The 17,846-nt window shown below is 43.8% G+C and overlaps 1 protein-coding gene across 1 annotated transcript in view; it reads left to right on the forward strand.

Annotated features, from left to right (window-relative positions):
• Positions 1 to 17,469, forward strand: part of rtn4r (reticulon 4 receptor) — a 43,695-nt gene extending 26,226 nt beyond the window's left edge. Inside the window, exon 2 of the mRNA XM_068721095.1 lies at positions 15,389 to 17,469. Within this exon, the coding sequence (XP_068577196.1) occupies positions 15,389 to 16,770 (1,382 nt within the window). The 3' untranslated portion in view covers positions 16,771 to 17,469. The remainder of the gene's footprint in view (positions 1 to 15,388) is intronic.
• The last annotated feature ends 377 nt before the right edge of the window (positions 17,470 to 17,846 follow it).

Genomic DNA, 17,846 nt, shown 5'->3' on the forward strand with positions numbered 1-17,846 from the left:
TGGCTGCTCAGGTGATGCGGCGTAACGCCGGCGCCTCTCTCAGCAGAATGCAGACGCGTAGAGACGAATTTAAAGGTTTTCAAATGAGAGGGGACCAAGAGGGATTTCGTCAAGCGCTCGTCTGCGTCTTTCTCGTTTCTTGTCAGGGTCACGTGTGGCCGGCAAACACACATGCATAATGTGAAGAGCCACATGCACAGTTCAAACCACCAGCTATTCTAAATGTATCACATGGATGGAAGGGTACACATCCTGCCGTGTACATTCACGCTAACAAACGTTCAAAGGATGTTGAGTAATAAAGCAACTTAAAAAGACATGACGGCTTCTTACAACCAGTCCCTTTGCACACGTCCATGCCGAGTGAGTTACATGTTCGATGTATGAGCATAGACCAGCAGTGGACAATTAAGAAAACAAAAGTCTTTAAAAATGTGGAAGCATGTTCGTGTTTTACATTAAAAGTGCATTTAGCTTGTACCATGTTAGTACTGGATCTAAGTGAGGAATCTCCAGTTTGATATTTTATTCGTATGTGATGCATTGTTTTAGATGAAACTACAAGATTGATATGTAAAATAGCTCAACCTAAAACAACTGACATGTAGCTCACACTGTACGGAATCAGTAATAACAAACTAACATATATTACAAATTTATATCAAGTTTTTTTTTTTTTTACTGTTCCAGTTATTTTTACATTTAAAATCTGCGTTTTGATTTAAGATGAGACGATACAGGTACACTGAGTACAAATGTGATGGATATCACCGTGAAACTAACCCCAGCTGATCGCTTATGTTAAGACGTTAAGATGTTAAGACAATTACCTTTTTTTTTCAGTGTTCTGAAATGTTGTTTGAATATGCTAATGAGGCATGATGTAATGCTAACTTTTGCTGAATTTAGGATACAGATTTTACATACAGAAATAGACAAAGTAGCCAAATAAATATCTACCTGAGGTGTCTTTTCTTAACTAAAGACCCTGATATTGGTAAAATAACTGCAATGATGGTGGTGGCATTGGCTCATTGGAACATGATGTGAGTTGCACATTTAAACACAAGAAGACATTTTTTTTTTTTTAAAGCTGATGTTTTTTTTTGTACATGAATAAGAAACCTTGTCAGTAACCTGCTAAATTCAAAAAGAGTGAAGATTTATTGTCATTTTGTTGAGGGTATAATTCACTTCTTTAAATGTTGTGTTCTGTAATTAAGATACAGGATATCTTTAGTTTTTTGAGTTTTCATTCATTTTGCCCACACGTGTTGTATGAATTAAGACTTATGTGACATTTTCTTCCTGAAATTGACGGGAAACATGCTTTTCTCTTCTTTTTTCAACATTCAAAAACACTTCAAACGTGTTGTTAACCCACTCTACTAGACTACTAGTTAGGTTTTTTAATTCGCCCATATAAGGTATTGTGTTGCATTGTGCAGAGTGTTAAGTCTTAATCAGTAGGGCATGGATGGACCAAAAGTGCCATTAAAAGCACTGTAACGCTTTTGTATTATTCAGACATATCAGCCCCATTAGCACAAGCACTAGGAATGGAATTCATTTTACAAGCCACCGAGAGCTTACAAGCTGGAGCTCCGGGGAGAAAGGAACAGCTGAAGGATGCAGTTTAAAAATACCAGATTGTTTTTCTCCAGGGCTGGAATGACTCATTACCCATGCAGCAAAGCGGGGAGGCTTGTCAGTTGGGTCGTCCCACAGTACAGTGACGCGCAAATTGCGCCAGCGCATCACTTGCGTTGCTACAGTCGTTTTGGGACGGTGACAACAACGGTTATGCACACGTGCACGTGTACACAACGTATCGCATGCAGACACCTGTGTTGGAATCCAGGGAAGGGATGTGTGCAGACGGCGGGGGGGGGGGGTTGTTTTCCGGGGAAGGAGGGTAAAGTCCCAGATGGTGGCCATATGCTGACGTGTTTATCCCTTCTTCTTCGTCTCGTGGCTCACTTGTTCAGAAGTGAGGGTTGTTGGGAGATAGCCTGACCGGCCTCAGCGCCCAGATACTGCCGCGCCTCTGTGACGACTTGCCGCTATTGGATCTTTACTCCGGTCGTATCTGATGGCCGCTCCGCCCGTGAGGTTCTTGTGAAACCGGCTCTGACGCGCCACCAGCTCTCCTATCTCTCTGGATGCAGCCCAAGGAGGTGCGAGGGAGATGTTGAAGGGGTTGGAAGGGCGTATTGGGGCGGGGGGGGGGGGGGGGGGGGTGCACGGTGGCATGGCACTCGGCCTTGCATCATGCCTCGCTTGGGAGATAAAGGGCAGGAATGATGACTTCCCAGCTTGAACTGAGCTTTGGGCCAGAGTTCGACCTTTCCAGTGAAAAAGGTGACTGATCCGTGGAGGCATCTGATGTAAAGAACTGCCCTTATCAGGCCGACGAGGGAGGAAGAGGAGGAGATAGCGGACAGGATTGTCTGAGGAAATTGAACTGATTCTGGGCTCGACCGGGCGGGAATGTTCCTGATGTCTTTCAGTCTACATCCCCTCCTTTTCTTTTGTTCTATCCTTTCCTCCCTCTATCCTTCTTATCTGAGCTCCCCTGTAGAAAAATCCATTTTCCTGCAGTAGGCCTCTTTGTCAGCGCAGGGCGCGGCGGTACTGAGGCGGGTGGTAAATAATGCACGAGTCTTTTTCCTTTTATTCTTCCAAAGGAGGGAGCGCTCACTAAGACCCTCTCTGAAGTGGGCTTATTAAACCAACCCGGCCGCAGCTGCTGCTGCTGCTGCTATTCCTTTTATTGGGGGGGGGGGGGCGGCAAGGTGTGGAAGAAGTAAGAATGTCCCTTGCTTTAAAGCTCCCAAAGTCAATAAGTGTGCCCTTGCTGTGGCGCACTGCGTAGATCCTGCAGTCACTTTGTGCCTGATCCAGAAATATGCAGAAGGACAACGTTGCCGACTTGCTGATGGTTTGTCAGACGTTTACTTTCCCTTATAGGTTTTTGTTCTGAAAAAGACGAGCAGAGGGCCATCATCTTCCGGACAGGATTCAATGGTCGATAAAATTCAAGTTGGGAAAGCTCGCTAACTTTTCTTGACAGCGCCGGTAGCAGCGCTGTAACCTTAACATGGGAATGATGACTTCTTCTGGCATGTCCTCTTTTTGGCTTTCCCTTCCTTACCTGAGTATCACCATCTTTTACCTCATTCTATTTTTCATCCTTTTTTTCCCCCCATTTCTTCTACAAATAAAAGATTTCACTTTTTTTATTTACCTCTTATTTTCACCCAATTCTGTAACTCCACTCCAGCGGTGTTTCAGCTTCAGTCAAGGTTGTCATTTCTCTTTAAAACATAGAAAGTAAAGACCTTCTAGTGTGCTTGAAGGTCTCTATTCTCAGCCGCGCTTTAATATATACAGTAAATACTGTATATATGAGTCAACAGAGGCCGGCCAAATTCAGAAGCTGCAGTTTTCACATGCTTTGGGTTTAAGCGGAAGGTCTGGGATAGAGAATGAATCAGATGGATGCGGAGGCATGTGTGAGATCCTATACCTCACCGATGTCAAAAATCCACCTACATACGCTCACGGAGAGCATTGTAGCCTCCACAAATATTTACCGGGTTTTCCATTGCGCAACAAATCCCAACATATCCTCTTGACAGCACTATTTTGAAAAAAAAAAAAAAAAGACCTGTACGAAATTCGATGTGATGGGAGCAAAACACTGATGAGCACACTGCTCTTGTTAGAGGGCAGCACAGCAGAAGTAGGCCTCTTGTTATTGGCCCTAATACAATTCGCTTGCAGGAACTGACTCAAAAGATGAAAGGAAGGGAGAGGTTTGTCTTTTTCAGGTCAACATGCCTCCAGGGCTGCCTACACATCCAAAATAGATGGATCTACAAGGAAGCTGGGCAGAATTAGTTAACGCTTGCACAATGATCTACCTAATTTATTTATTTATTTGATTCTTTTTTTTTCATTTTCTGCTAGTTTTTCATTTCTTCCAGATGCTTGTGGGCACATTGCGTCTCTGAATTCCCTCCACTGCGTGTCTGACGAGTAAGGCACCGGGAGCGAAAAAGGAATTAACAAGTCGTTGTTTAAGATAACGGATAACTAATGGCGACCATACGAGGCGGCGCTTGAGAGCATGCGTCGTGTGAGACGCAGCGCTTGAATATGCCGTCAATGTGAGTTAGGATTAAACACGTTGACGTTCCGATGTGATGAATTAGACCATGTAAATACCGCCCCAACAGCAAAGCCGGTCGGTCCCCTCAAAGTGCAAAGTGGGCGGCCCACCTTCTCCGGGTGATCTGCCTCATTCATCTTTCACGTCATTCAGTTTACATTTGTAAAAGTGTGAAAAATGACAGTTAAAAACCTACTAGGTACAAAAACTACAAAACTCTTTGTAGACTACAAAATGTTACTAAATGACTACAAAACGGATCTATTGCTGAAATCACTATTTATCCTTAAAGACGTTAGCCAAAAATACATTGGTGCAACAAATTTGTCTTTTCTTCGTTAATCAAACTTGCCCGTAAACACATCAATGACAAAATGTTGATGTTTCAAGTTCAAGTCCAATATTATTCACTCTCCTTTTACCCCTATTTTGCTCTCCGCCAAATGCGGATGATTGAGCATTTCTGTTTGAAGCTGGGTTGGGCAAAATTGGAGAAAAGAGTAAGCTCGATTTTCAAAAGTATCCAAACCAACATCCCAGTGTTGCCAAATCTTTTCCAATGAGTAGCTAGCAGCACTTGCTCCAAACGTCCCTACAGTCAATCCAGCAAGAAAGTCGTCAAGTCGGCAACACCGACAGCCCGTCCTTTCAGGCCTCCCTCCAAAAAGTTACTCCCCCTCAAATTAATATTATGAATGTAAACATATCATAATGAATGTATGCATACCGACACGGCTATTGTTAGTACTAACAGCTGTCTAGTGAGCAGCTTGTGGAAGACTCCGGTGTCACACAATCAGGGCACGGGCAAAATATGAATAATAAATATATTAAATACATTTAAGTCAGCAGCCTACTAATGTAGTGACAGCTCACCTTTTCTACTTTCTCCATTTTAGGACAGATTTATTTATTTTTCTCCCCCAATCTGATTGATTTTTTTATTTTTTTTTCTCCCCCAATCCGATTAAATTCAAAATGTCAGGAATAACTTCCATTTTTAATTGCATGTGTGCATAATCAGGGTAGCAGATGCAATGGTGTGCTCTCAACTCTTCAGAAGCATATGGATCTGTGTGTGTGTGTGTGTGTGTGTGTGTGTGTGTGTGTGTGTGTGTGTGTGTGTGTGTGTGTGTGTGTGTGTGTGTGTGTGTGTGTGTGTGTGTGTGTGTTTGCGTGTGATGACATATGGCCATAGCATGCACCGTATCCCCCTCAGTGAAGATGAGGTCTGTGATGTTTGCAGTTCTTTGAAGCCGTGTCTTGGTGGGCTCGCCCCTGCGTCAGCCTTGAGGTGACACACTAGCGGACGGTCTGCATAGTCAGCCGTCCCAATCCAGCAGAGTGCGATATTGCGAAACTGGAGAAGACTTAGAAAGGTTAGATGACACATTATGGCAGTAAAAAAGGGTGTCAATAATGGTTTGTCTTGAAGGATTCTCAGGCACATTTGCGCCGCCTCTCGCCTCAGGCAGTGGCTCTACCTGTATCATTCATTGCCTTTTTCGCACTAATGAGAAATCTGCCCACTCAAAATACCACCGCGTGACCTTGGAATGACTAACGCGTGTGCCTGCAATTGTTTCTGTCCTGGTTACAAGGGTTTTGCAAGGTTAAGTAGCTCGTCCACATCGAGGACAAAGCAGCAAAAAGGTGCTGGCAATTTAGAAATCCATTTTGGTTTCCTCTACAGCTACATTTTCCGACACAGCAATTCTCCAAAACCAACTAAACTGATTACTCACAGAGTGACTTTGGTTTAATCTATCCTGGTCAAAGATTAAGTGCTCGTTTGATGTATTTTTTCCCCAATTGTAACTCACACAAACACAACACTTCATCCGGACCTGGTTTCTCTTCGAAGAGCACAAGTGTCAGTCTAAGAGGGCCGCGGCCGAAACACGGGAATTTTGCAGTAATGAAGCTGTCAGAAAGATGTGGAGTGGATAATGTTTGCACCCGCTTCACTTCCAGGCCTGGAAAAACAGAATAGACCATTCTTTGAGAGCTCAACTATATACGCCTGCAGCAAAGACAGGCTACAATGACATCAAACTGCGTAACCACTCATTACAGCGTGTTCTCTGCCAGACCACCTCAACGGGTTTTTTTTTTTCCTCTCATCTTCACATGCCCAAATACGAGGCAGCCTGTGGGGGCTGTCGCCGCTGTCTCCCTCTCCAGCTGACACTTCACATGGAGGAGGTGACAGCATTATCTGAAGCTATCATCCAATATTTACTGGAGCCATTATCCTTTTTAGATAATACAGCAGTGATTCATTAGGCCTCGTGTGCTTTGGTGCCAGTGCAGTGCATTATCTGTGAGGGTTCGCAATCCTCACCAATTCCGATTTTTTTTTTTTTGACACGAGAGCCCCAGAACTGCGTGAGAGACCCGTTTTTGGGGGCGGTGAATCATGTTCTGTTTTTCAGAACCACTGACATTGAAAGAGCTCATTCAAAATACGATACACCCCTTCTTCTCAGAGTCATGACTACCTGATACACATACTGCTGGTATCAACGCCACTTATTCGATTCAGTGATACTGACTCCAGTGCAAAGAAGAAATGGTGTTCAGTTATTGTCCAGTGTACCGGCGAATGTTAAAGTCACAGATTTACAAGACTTCTGCGCACAAGTAGGATACAAAAACAATGGAAAAAGGGAGTCAAGTGAGGCGAGGAACAAAGGGTTGGTGCTAAATCATAAAACAAAACAAGCTTACCAACCCATCGTATTTAGGCTGACTACTACAGCAAACAACGGCTGAAAGCAACAAAATGAAAGCCATATCCGGTAGCATCAGTCTTACCTGAATCAAACACACAACCAGCCATAAGCCCTGGTGTTCACTCGGCAATCAAACACACTCTAAACCTTCTGCCCGGATCCCAACCACCGAACATGTGCCTCTTACGAGTTAACCCTTTGAACACACACGTGAAAGAGCTGAGTTAACGTCAAAGTTAACCATCACACAGGTTAACGGCACAACACAGAGATGCAGAGGGGGACTGCTCAGTTGCCGCCGACATTTCCAACAAAAGGGGGCTTTTATCAGTTCGGGCGGCGTTATCAGACAAGGCTGGTGATTGGTGGCTGGAACCGGAGACGAAGAAAGGGGGAGGGGTCAGTCAGAGACGGGGAAAGACACACAAGTGGGACGGCCGAAGTGGTCGGCCGGGTTGGATGACGTGTTGACTAGCCTTAATTGAGGGGGAAATACGCTACAATGGTGTCACATGACAACATGACAATTAAAGTAGCCCAACCTATCCTGTAAATACCCATATATGGCACAACTATGTAAGACAGCATGAAATATAGGACAGAGCACATTCAGCTTAGAGTTCAGTCAAATCAATTGGTTGGGGTACTCCCAACTGATAGCATGCTGCTCCGTCGTTTTTGTGTATTTCTTTGTAGAATCGATTTTCACACAAATCCTCTTAAGTACTTGAGGGGATGACACTTCCTGTTTTAAACCAAAAAGAAACGGATGCCTCCTAAAACGTTGTTAACACCTGTGCTAAAGTCTGCCTAGAGCTAAGCAACACACAAGACGCACGGGGGCATGTACTGCTGCAGCTACTGTTCCCTCATTTATTTTCTCTCCAGCCATGTGTAGATAAGACAAAGCCTTATACACTCTGTTAAGCAAAAATGCTTGGCTGCACTACTGGCAGCTCGCATGCCACAACACCCTAAAGTAGGGCATTCATTTCCGCTACTCTGTGGCCTAAAGAGTGCATCTGGACACCCCCACACTCTCATGCTCGGCGGAAGCCCGCATTATTTTCAGTTTACGATACTTGAATATTGCATTTTGCATGGTCTCGCATGGTAAAATTGCCCATGTCTGTGACATGTGGAGGCGGGCACAAAGCTGGATTTGAGCCATTCTGCAAAACCTCACGGGTAGACTTGACTCCCAACGCCTTCTGTGGAACATTTCACAGTGAGCTGTAGCAGCACTGAGGGCGACTTGGTTTGCTGCCAACTATACAATAGAGTCGTGAGGGATGTGCCATTTTTGCCCCCTAATCCAGTGGCGCTTTGCCACCACGCGACAATTAATCCTCTGTAGTGGCATTTAAGCATACCTAACTCTACTTCGGCTATCTTTAAAGGCAACAAAGAAGAAAAAGCGTTGTCATTTTAGCAACTAAGTTGATTGATAATTGTAGGAGTGCTGCTCATACGTATATACAGTCAGAGGTGTAAGTATTATCCATCCTTTTTAGGGACACCAACTGTACTACACAGACTGTGAAAAACAGCTGAGCAATGATTTCCGCGGCTCTGGAGGAGCTTTGTCATGTCTGAGAAGTTTTTTTCATGTTGCAACGCATGGAGTATTTTAACCTCGGCTTATAGACTACAAATGTGTATCAGAAAGCCTGTAATTCAAACAGTCATTGGGTTTTAAAGATATGGACATTAACCATCCTTTAGTAGAGCACTCCTGCCTGGTGATCAATTTGCACTATGCAGTTGTGGGATCAATCGTTTTTGGATCTTCTGCAGTCCCCCACTGCAAATTTGATAGACGTGTTATACTCTTTAGCAATACCACTCCATTAAAAATGTCTCCTATGTAGGCAGAATGTCAATGTTGTCAGTGAATTAATGTGCAAGCAGCCTAGTAATGTTAAAGCTGGTTAAGGTGGAGTTGATTTAATCTTGTAGGTGAATTTTATCCTTTATAATGAGTTAATTCCATCATTAAAAAAAAATCAAAAATGTAATCTTTGTATCTTAGTATGGGTACCTGAGTAAATGTATTTTATCAAGTTATTTTCCACCAGTGTGGACAGCAACAACAGTTTGTAAGTGATGAGCACAACGCAGTCTTGACTGATGTCCCGCTGAGTGAGCAGCTTGGAGGTCAGTGCATCACTCAAGGGTCGATGGTAATTTGATGTCAGTTGTTGAAAGGGAGAACTCTTCACTTCCACTTTCGCTTTCAATTGTTCGGCAGTCAAGGGGGGATTCGATCCGACAGCCCCCTGATTGCGAGCTCATTCTCTCTGTGTCACGATATTTCCAGCCCTCTGCATTTCTCTCAGACAAGTAGACTCTCCCATGCAACGTGCCTCAGGTGGACTCGGAAGGGGTATAACGTGCCCTCTGGGCTGCCCTTCCAGTGGAGAAAACATTATAAAGTGCGCTCTTGGCTGCCCTTCCAGTGTTGAAAATATAATGAAGTGCTCTCAAGTGTGCCCTTCCAGTGGAGAAAACAAGATGAAATGCCTTCTAGGGAAAACTGTCAGTGGAGAAAACGTGGTAAAATGATCTCTAAGGTATACTTTCAGTGGAGAAAACGTGATAAAATAATCTCTAGGGTACACTTTCAGTGGAGAAAACATGAAGAAGTGATTTCTAAAGTACACTTTCAGTGAAGAAAACATGATAAAATGATCTCTAGGGTATACTTTCAGTGGAGAAAATGTGATGAAGTGATCTCTAAGGTATACTTTCAGTGGAGAAAACGTGATAAAATAATCTCTAGGGTACACTTTCAGTGGAGAAAACATGAAGTGATTTCTAAAGTACACTTTCAGTGGAGAAAACGTGATGAAGTGGACTCCACCATATGCAGCTGGTGTCCTTTTCATTTGTTTCACCTCTGCCCCTCAGAGTCCACCACCGCTTTGTGCACACATGTTCACATATATGCATACAGATCAACACAGACCCTCTTTTTCCAAACACACACAGTGGCCTGGCTCTGGTTTTCCTTCTGCCTGCCGACCTCCGGTTCCCTCAGTTATTCATGAGCCATCTGCTTGGGCAAGTGCTGTGTCAGATGTGTGTCAAACAGGACCTCATCTGTCCCCCCTGTTCGTCTTCTAATTGTGTCCTCGTCTGCATACTGAAGCCGCCACTGATGCGGCTGCAACACGCCACGGTTAGCCAAGGGACTCCAGCTTTACTCTCTGGTCCATCATGTCCTAAATAACCAGTTTGATCTGATGTTTGCATCTTTATTTAAGATCATAGCATCTGGTTCATCAATGTTGTAAGGGAAAGCACCAATCTGGTTTTGGTTGCTTGTGTGTGTTTGTTGTGAGTGTGTGCGATTTTTATAGGAAGTGGGTTGAAGAGGACTCATGTTTCAGTTGAGCTACAAAAACAGGCAACTTTTTCAGTAACAAACGAGAATGATGTCGTAGCAGCTAAGACGCCAATAGGAATCGCAATTAGACATGATTTAGGTTGAAAAAGTGAAGAAATGTAACTTGAACTTGAAGTAAGACTAATTGTGTTGAAACCTGAGTAACAGAAGAAAAGTAGCTCTTTTGAACCCAGTGACAGGGTGAATGTGTTAGCCATAAAAGGGCCAATGTGGCCTTCTGATCACAGCCTTTTTCCATATGAATATGCCCTACCAACCAATCCCTCTGCAATGCTCTGAAGAAGACCATTTATTCCCTTTAATACAACTTTTTCACTTGGGCTATACGGTAAAAGATGTTCAAAGCAAACTTAAATGGAATATTCTCCCGGTCTACCATGACAGTGTAACTGTAGGCAACTCTGTAACTCATCTTTCAAAAGAAGTGCTTGATCAGAAAGTCTACCGGAGTGGAAATAGAAGCACTGCTTTTGGAATGTACTCAAAAAAGTAGATAATAAGGTAGTCATTTACAATCACAAGGTTGCATGTGGCTTTACATCCAGGAAGGCTTTAATCAAAGCTGGATTCAGGAGTTGAAAACACAAATGTGTGTCCAGCAGCCAGCGGGAAGTGTTTTAATGAGCACAAGGCAACATTCAACAAAGTCCAACGTATCAGTTATTACAGTTTACCCCCCTTACCCCCCTAATTCACCCCCCTTAATAAGTCACTTTCCACCAATCAGATCAGTTGGCCGAATCACATAAACAAAGCATCCCTGGTTTCTAATACGGGCCTTGCACAATACCTAGTTTGTTCATGCAAAAACATGTTGACAGGATGTTCGGCTCGTTTGCCGGGAAATGTTTGGGAATTTCCAGTCTCCAGCATTCTTCACTCTAAGGCTGCTGGCACCCATACTTTCTAAGAAACATCTGTTTATTCAACTGGGTTGAGATATCAGGATCAGAACATGTTTTCAGTTATATGATGATTTTCTTCAACACTTTCAGTTTTTTTTTTTTTTTTTACAATGAATCAATCCCACCTATCTGAGAAAAAGCCCTGAAGAAATATACACAATTTTAAACTAATCATAATCATGCCTGGGCCTGAATGGAAACTTGCAGATGTTGATTAGAGAGTGATTAAGGAGAATTTGTTTTTAACTAATTGCTTTGTGCCCGGTTTAAAATGGTGTAGCGTGGCTAGAAGTCAGGGCGATTTTTTTATTTTTTTTTCTCTTGAAAAATAGCAATGAGCACCAGAAGGGAGAGCAGAAGGAAGCGGAACAGTCAACCATTGATGACGGGCTGGAGAGAGAAAACAGAAATAAACAAATCACAGACAAAAACAGTATGATAATAAATGATACAAAAACATGCTGGAGTCCCAGTCACCTACCAAATTAATGCTGCAGTTGGAAAAGTAAGAACTAGAATCTTGGCCGCGAAACATAATGAGAAAAAGTTTAAAACATGAAAAGTAGTTATTTCCAAATAAAAAAGGACAAAAAATTTAATATTTTCTTAGTCCAAGAATGTAATCCTCACATTTGGGTGTTGACTCCTCATGAGAAGTTTGTGGGTTTCCAAGTCTCCACGAACCAAGTTATTGCCTTTTTATTATTCTCAGTTCGCATTCCTTTCTAGCTGCATCGGCTGTGCTAAAATTGGGCCTCATACAACTGTCAGTTTCTCTAAGTTATTCCTTTCAACATGATATAAAAACAATTTATGTATGCATGGATGGATTCACACTAGATACATGACCTTAGCGAGAGGATCATGAATATAATAAATGCAGGCCCGCCTCTGAGCAACACAATAATGTATGATTTCAGAAAGGGGCCAGGAGGTCCCTCTGGAGAACTGTTGTGATTCATCTCTGACAGAGACATCACTTCCACTCTGGGCCAAGGGGATAAGACTGTCATGTTTGCCATCCCTGCCCAATCCCAAGCCCTTCAAAGTAAAGCCACCGTGATGAATCGGAGAGAGGCCCTCTGAATGCGCTGTCCCAACATGCCCTGTGTGTTCATTGCGGCTTTCGGTGCAGGAGGAGGGCTTTGAATGTGTGTTGTATTTTCACAATAAAACAAAAAAGGAACGCTCAGAGTACGCTCAGAGCTCCAAACATTCCAGGAACACATGCAAATGAGCGAGGAGTCTGGCGAAGTGATGCACTCGTACAATAAGTAAACAAAGCCGTCTGTGCCCACTCATTCCACTCCTGTGGGCATCGTTCTGTTTTTGCTACTGAATGTAGTATCCTCTAGCTGCTTCTAGAGAACCGATAGCAGTATTTCTTTCCAGAAGTTGCAGTTAGCAACTCAGTTAGTTATTATTTAGAATGCAATTCTTCTGGGTGAGTTGTTTAGGAAGGACAAAGCAGGCTTCATTGCAGGTCTTTCAGATCATCATGCCTTAAGCTAGCCAAAATAAAAGCTTCACTTTCACAATCCAAGCGAATGCCAATATCCTATATTTTTGGGTAAAAGGCCGATATCAGCCCAATATATTGTCCTGACTATGGGCGTCCTCGGCAGCATCACAGGATGTTGGAGAATTTGTTTTGACAGACGTTCAATTTGTCAAGCATGGAAGCAGCGTCGCTAACGGAACACTGGTCGCCCGCAATTCCATAACCTGCCATACATTTGTCAGGCTCCTATTGTAAATAGAAGTGTTTGTCTCGGAGGAGAGGGAGGGGTTGGGGGGGGGGGGGGGGGGGGGGAGGGGTTGATGCGATGCACTTTACTCAAAGCTGAAGGGGCCACAGTGTCAGTCGGGAGGAAACAAAGAGGCTTGTCTGCTCTTAAACAGAGTGATGATTGCTACTGTACTATAATATAGCTCTCAGAAGAAAAGGCCACCGGCAGGGTCTGAAACAGGAAGGCAGAGCTCCGAGCCATGTTTTGACACAGCAAGATAGGAGGAGATTAAGTGTTGAAACCAAAGCTGGAAGAAGACGATAAGGAATGGATTTTTTTTTTTTGTGCAACCAAAACGCTGTTGCTGTATTTTAAGCAATTTAAGTTTGTGTCAACAAACAGCTAAACATGAATCCCTCGTTGCGTAATCTTTGCAACGATTTAGATTTGGGGCAAAGACAAGAAAGTAGTGATGACGATTAAAAAAAAAAAAAAAAAAAGAAGGTGGAAGACCAACATTGTTGACCCATCAGTGATGTGAACACAGCTCTCACATCAGCTGGACATAGATGCAAATCTCTGGAGTGGAAGGTGAGAGGTGTAACTGAAGTCACGCAGGGGTTATTCGGAAAATGTGTTCATGAAAGAGCGACATATCGCTAAGATTTCAAGCATATGTTTGCAACAGTTGGTAATGCAATCAGTGCGATGCAGATGAGACGATGCCGTTAGTGAGGAAAAAAAATAATTGGGATGGAGTTAATGACATTGTGGGGGCCCACGCTGTCGCTCAACAGATGCTAACAAAGACGAGACGTATATATAGCAGAGAGGTGAGGGAACCTGGCTTTGACATGCAACGCGTGGGTGGAAATAGCCTGTTAATGAATAGACAGCAGAGGGGGGGGTAAAAATGAAGACGGCAGAGGAGATACACGAAGCGTGCTGTGCGATAAAATATGGCTATTGTTAGGCAGTGCTGAGGGAAAAGTGCTGCGATGCAGAAAGAGTGGAAAGTCTTGACAGCTTTCCGGTGGCAGTCTGACGGCTGAGCAGGGAGATTGGAAGGAAAGTGCAGCAGAGGGCTGCTGTCAGGCCACACCAGAGCTCCGTTTAACAAGGTCCAGAGATGAGCTGCACCACAACACACTGCAGGGGAATGAGAAGAGGGGGGGGGGGGGATGGAGGGGAGGGCTGACTAAGGCTCATGCATTTTCCAGAGCCTCGCTACCTGTCAAACCTTGCGAGCCTGGGATTCCTCACATGTGCATGGGAGCAGAGATTGGAAATCCTCTGTAAGGACAGCAGCTGAAACGGATTGACGGCGTACCTGCCATTATATGCTGCTCCGAGACATGCCCGTGACACTTTGACACCATCATCCCTCCGTGAAGGGGACTGTGAGCGCCAATAGATGCACTCCCTTTTCACCTTAACCGCACACCACAACGGTGTAGTGTCAGAAGTGATCATTCGCATGTGATAATAATCCAGCCCGGTTTCACTTATCCCGGCTCTGTGTCGCGAGCTGATCCGCGGCAGAGGACAAGCAGAAATAATTAATGCGAGCAAATGCAGAATATGCCTTATTTTAAAAACACGGATGCCTTCGGGGCAAACGCGTTCAAGGATCTTTACAAGCCTTGCCCAGAGTGCTACCACACCTCATCTCATCTTCCTGCTGCGCTTAGAAAAACAGTCAAGGCTGCGCAACGGGAACTTTTGTGGGGCCTCCGTGGCCCTCTTTCCGCCTTGGCCCCCGGGCATCAATCTCTTAGCCTGGCATGAAAGCTTATCTCCCAGCGTCAGGCTAAATGTCAACCTCAGGAACGCTGAAACACCATTAGTTATGTCCGCCCTATTAGAGCGAGCTAATTCCACATAAAAGCCACCCACCCAATTTGAAGTGAGTCAGCCTTCCCTTGACTCTCTTCAGCTGTTTAGGTCCTCACGTCAGCAGAGGCAGAAGGGGGGGGGGGGGGGGGGGGGGGGGGATGTGTCCCCACACCCAAATAACATCACCATTGAAAACATTTTTTTATGTTCAGCATATTATTACAGAATAGGGAATCCTAAACGTAACATAAAAATGTTTGGGATTTTGTCGGTGACGGGATTTTATGGTGTGTTCAGTGTCATTGGCCTACATTGTGCATATTGGATACTGCTTATACATCCTAATGTTTTCAAAAATACATCCATTTGAATATAAAATATATATAAAAACAGCCATCATGCTCCATTTCAGAATGATTCTCAAGTTGTGTTGTCTGATTAGAATGCACTGTGTAGTTTCAAGGGGTCCATGCATATTGCATCCTGACCTTAATTCGTCTATTTCCACAGATTTTTGCCACTTTTAATAGCACTGTGATTTGTAATATCTATGCACTTTATTTTCCAACCCACTGATGTGTGTTTCTTTGTCTCCGTAGGGGGGCGACTCCTGTTTCTGGTGATGTGGCTGAACCTCGTGCCTCAAACTGTCAGCTGCCCTGCCAAGTGTGTGTGCTACAGCGAGCCCAGGCCCACTGTGGCCTGCCAACAACAAGGACTGTTTTCCATCCCTACTGAGATCCCCGTGCGGAGCCAGCGGATATTCCTCCAGAGCAACAAGCTGACGGTGGTGAGGTCCACCAGCTTCAGCTCTTGCCACAATCTTACAGTTCTCTGGCTCTACTCCAACAACATCAGCTACATCGAGGCTGGAGCCTTTTACGGCTTGGAAAGGCTGGAGGAACTGGACATTGGTGACAACAGCAACCTCCGCACCATCAGCCCTACAGCCTTCCGGGGCTTAACTAAGCTGCACACCCTCCACCTGCACAGGTGTGGCCTGTCAGAGCTCCCTGTCGGGGTTTTCAGAGGAATGTTCTCCCTACAGTACCTTTACCTGCAGGACAATAACATTCTCACCCTGCATGATGACACCTTTCTAGATCTTGCCAACCTCACCTATCTCTATCTGCACAATAACAAGATCAAGATAGTAACAGACAACATGTTTCGAGGCTTAATCAATCTGGATCGGCTGCTGATACACCAGAACCGGGTTATCTATGTCCAACCTAGGGCTTTTAGTGATCTCGGTAAGCTCAAATCTCTGTTCTTGTTCTTCAACAATCTCACCGTCTTGACGGGAGAGACCATGGACGAGCTGGTGTCTCTCCAGTATTTGCGTTTAAACGGCAACCAGTGGATCTGCGACTGCCGGGCGAGAACCTTGTGGGACTGGTTCAAACGTTTCAAAGGTTCGAGCTCTGAGTTGGAGTGCGATGTTCCTCAGTTCCTGGCAGGAAAGGACTTGAAGCGACTGAAAAGTGAAGACTTGGAGGGGTGTGTGGAAACGCCTCAAATCCAGACCAATCTCTTCAGCTCCAAGGGGCAGAGTGGGAAATTCTCTTCCACTGAAAATCCTCTCGGAGAGACCATTCCCAGGTGTTGCCTTGGAGATAACGACAAGTCCTCCATCCTGTCTGGCAAAAGCCGCCAAATCACCAACAACCCCCTTAAGGAAAAGGAGAACATGTCTAAGACTAAATATAAAGAGCCGGAACGGACGAAAAATGAGACCCAGAATAAGCAGAACGACGGACCGTTGGGAACCTTGTCCAACACCCTGGACAAGTCTTTGGAAAATCTAAACCCTGACCTTATAGACAATCTGGAGTCATCTACAGCGTCAAACAAAAAGAAAAAGAAGTGTTCCAAAAAGCCCAAATCAGACGCCCACTGCATCAAAGGCCGGGGTTCTACTTTGCAAGTGCTGCGCTTTCTCTTCATTCCCATGATCTGGATATCTCTAGCCATGTCTTAGGACTCCTAACATCACTCTGAACACAGAACTCAAGATTGTTGATGCTCATGACAATGATAACAGAAGATGCAGTGACATCGACAACAGACAGTGACTGAAAAGCAAAGGAGTCGCGTTGACCCAACGTGGGCGAGGACAGACAATGATAATGAAGACATTAAAGTACATTTAACAAAATGGATGCCTTTACAGAACACTACAGATCTAATGTATATAATGAATTGGTGCCCAAAATTGTTTGTTCTCTATGTACTTAACTGTACTGTGTCAAAGCTACACTACGGAGTCTCCTCCCTTTTTTCCTCTCAAAAGCTTTTACTGCTTAAACAGACCACCGGAAGATGAAGAAGAAAAAAAAAAAAAAGACAAAAACAAGAAAACAAATACAGGAAATCAGAGACGGAGCGCACAAAAAGAATGTTGGGTCGGTTTAATGAAGATAAACGATCTCCCCCCCATTATTTATTCAAAGTGATGCATTTGTTGGGTAATGTTATGTTTTTTATGTTCATAAAAGCAAATGTTTTACCTCCTCCCCATTTTAGTTCTATTTTCATGAAAGAAGGGGTTTATGGGTAGCATTTACCAAAAGAATGCTGCCAATTTGTTTATGGAGATTGCAATGGAACCATAGATATGCATTTTATTTTACTTGTGTACAAGTATGAATATATTATGAATAAAAGTTCTTATTTCGTAGATATTTTTTGATATTGCGTGGTATTTCCCAGTACGACTCCACCTTCTTAAATGTGAGAATATTTTGTCTTTAACGGTATTGCAAATTACATTTTTATAGGTTTTGAATTGTCGCTTGGACATGAGAAAATAATAACCCAATACATTGGGTTGCAGTAAAATTAGACATGTAAATAATCACAAAAATAATCAATAGATTAATGACAATGAAAACTAATACTTTGCTGCAGCCACAGAACCTCTAGAAAAACAGTAAAGACAATTACTGGACTTCTTCTAGCAAATGCTTGAAGATCTTAGACGTTCCATCTGCTGGTGTGCCGCTTTAAAGCTGAAGCTACTATATTCTAAGATTTAGTCAGCAAAACTGGTCTAAA

Source organism: Cebidichthys violaceus, unplaced genomic scaffold (genome assembly GCF_023349555.1).
Source record: "Cebidichthys violaceus isolate CVI_PGR_0920_01 unplaced genomic scaffold, fCebVio1.0.p SCAF_26, whole genome shotgun sequence".
NCBI lineage: Eukaryota > Metazoa > Chordata > Actinopteri > Perciformes > Stichaeidae > Cebidichthys > Cebidichthys violaceus.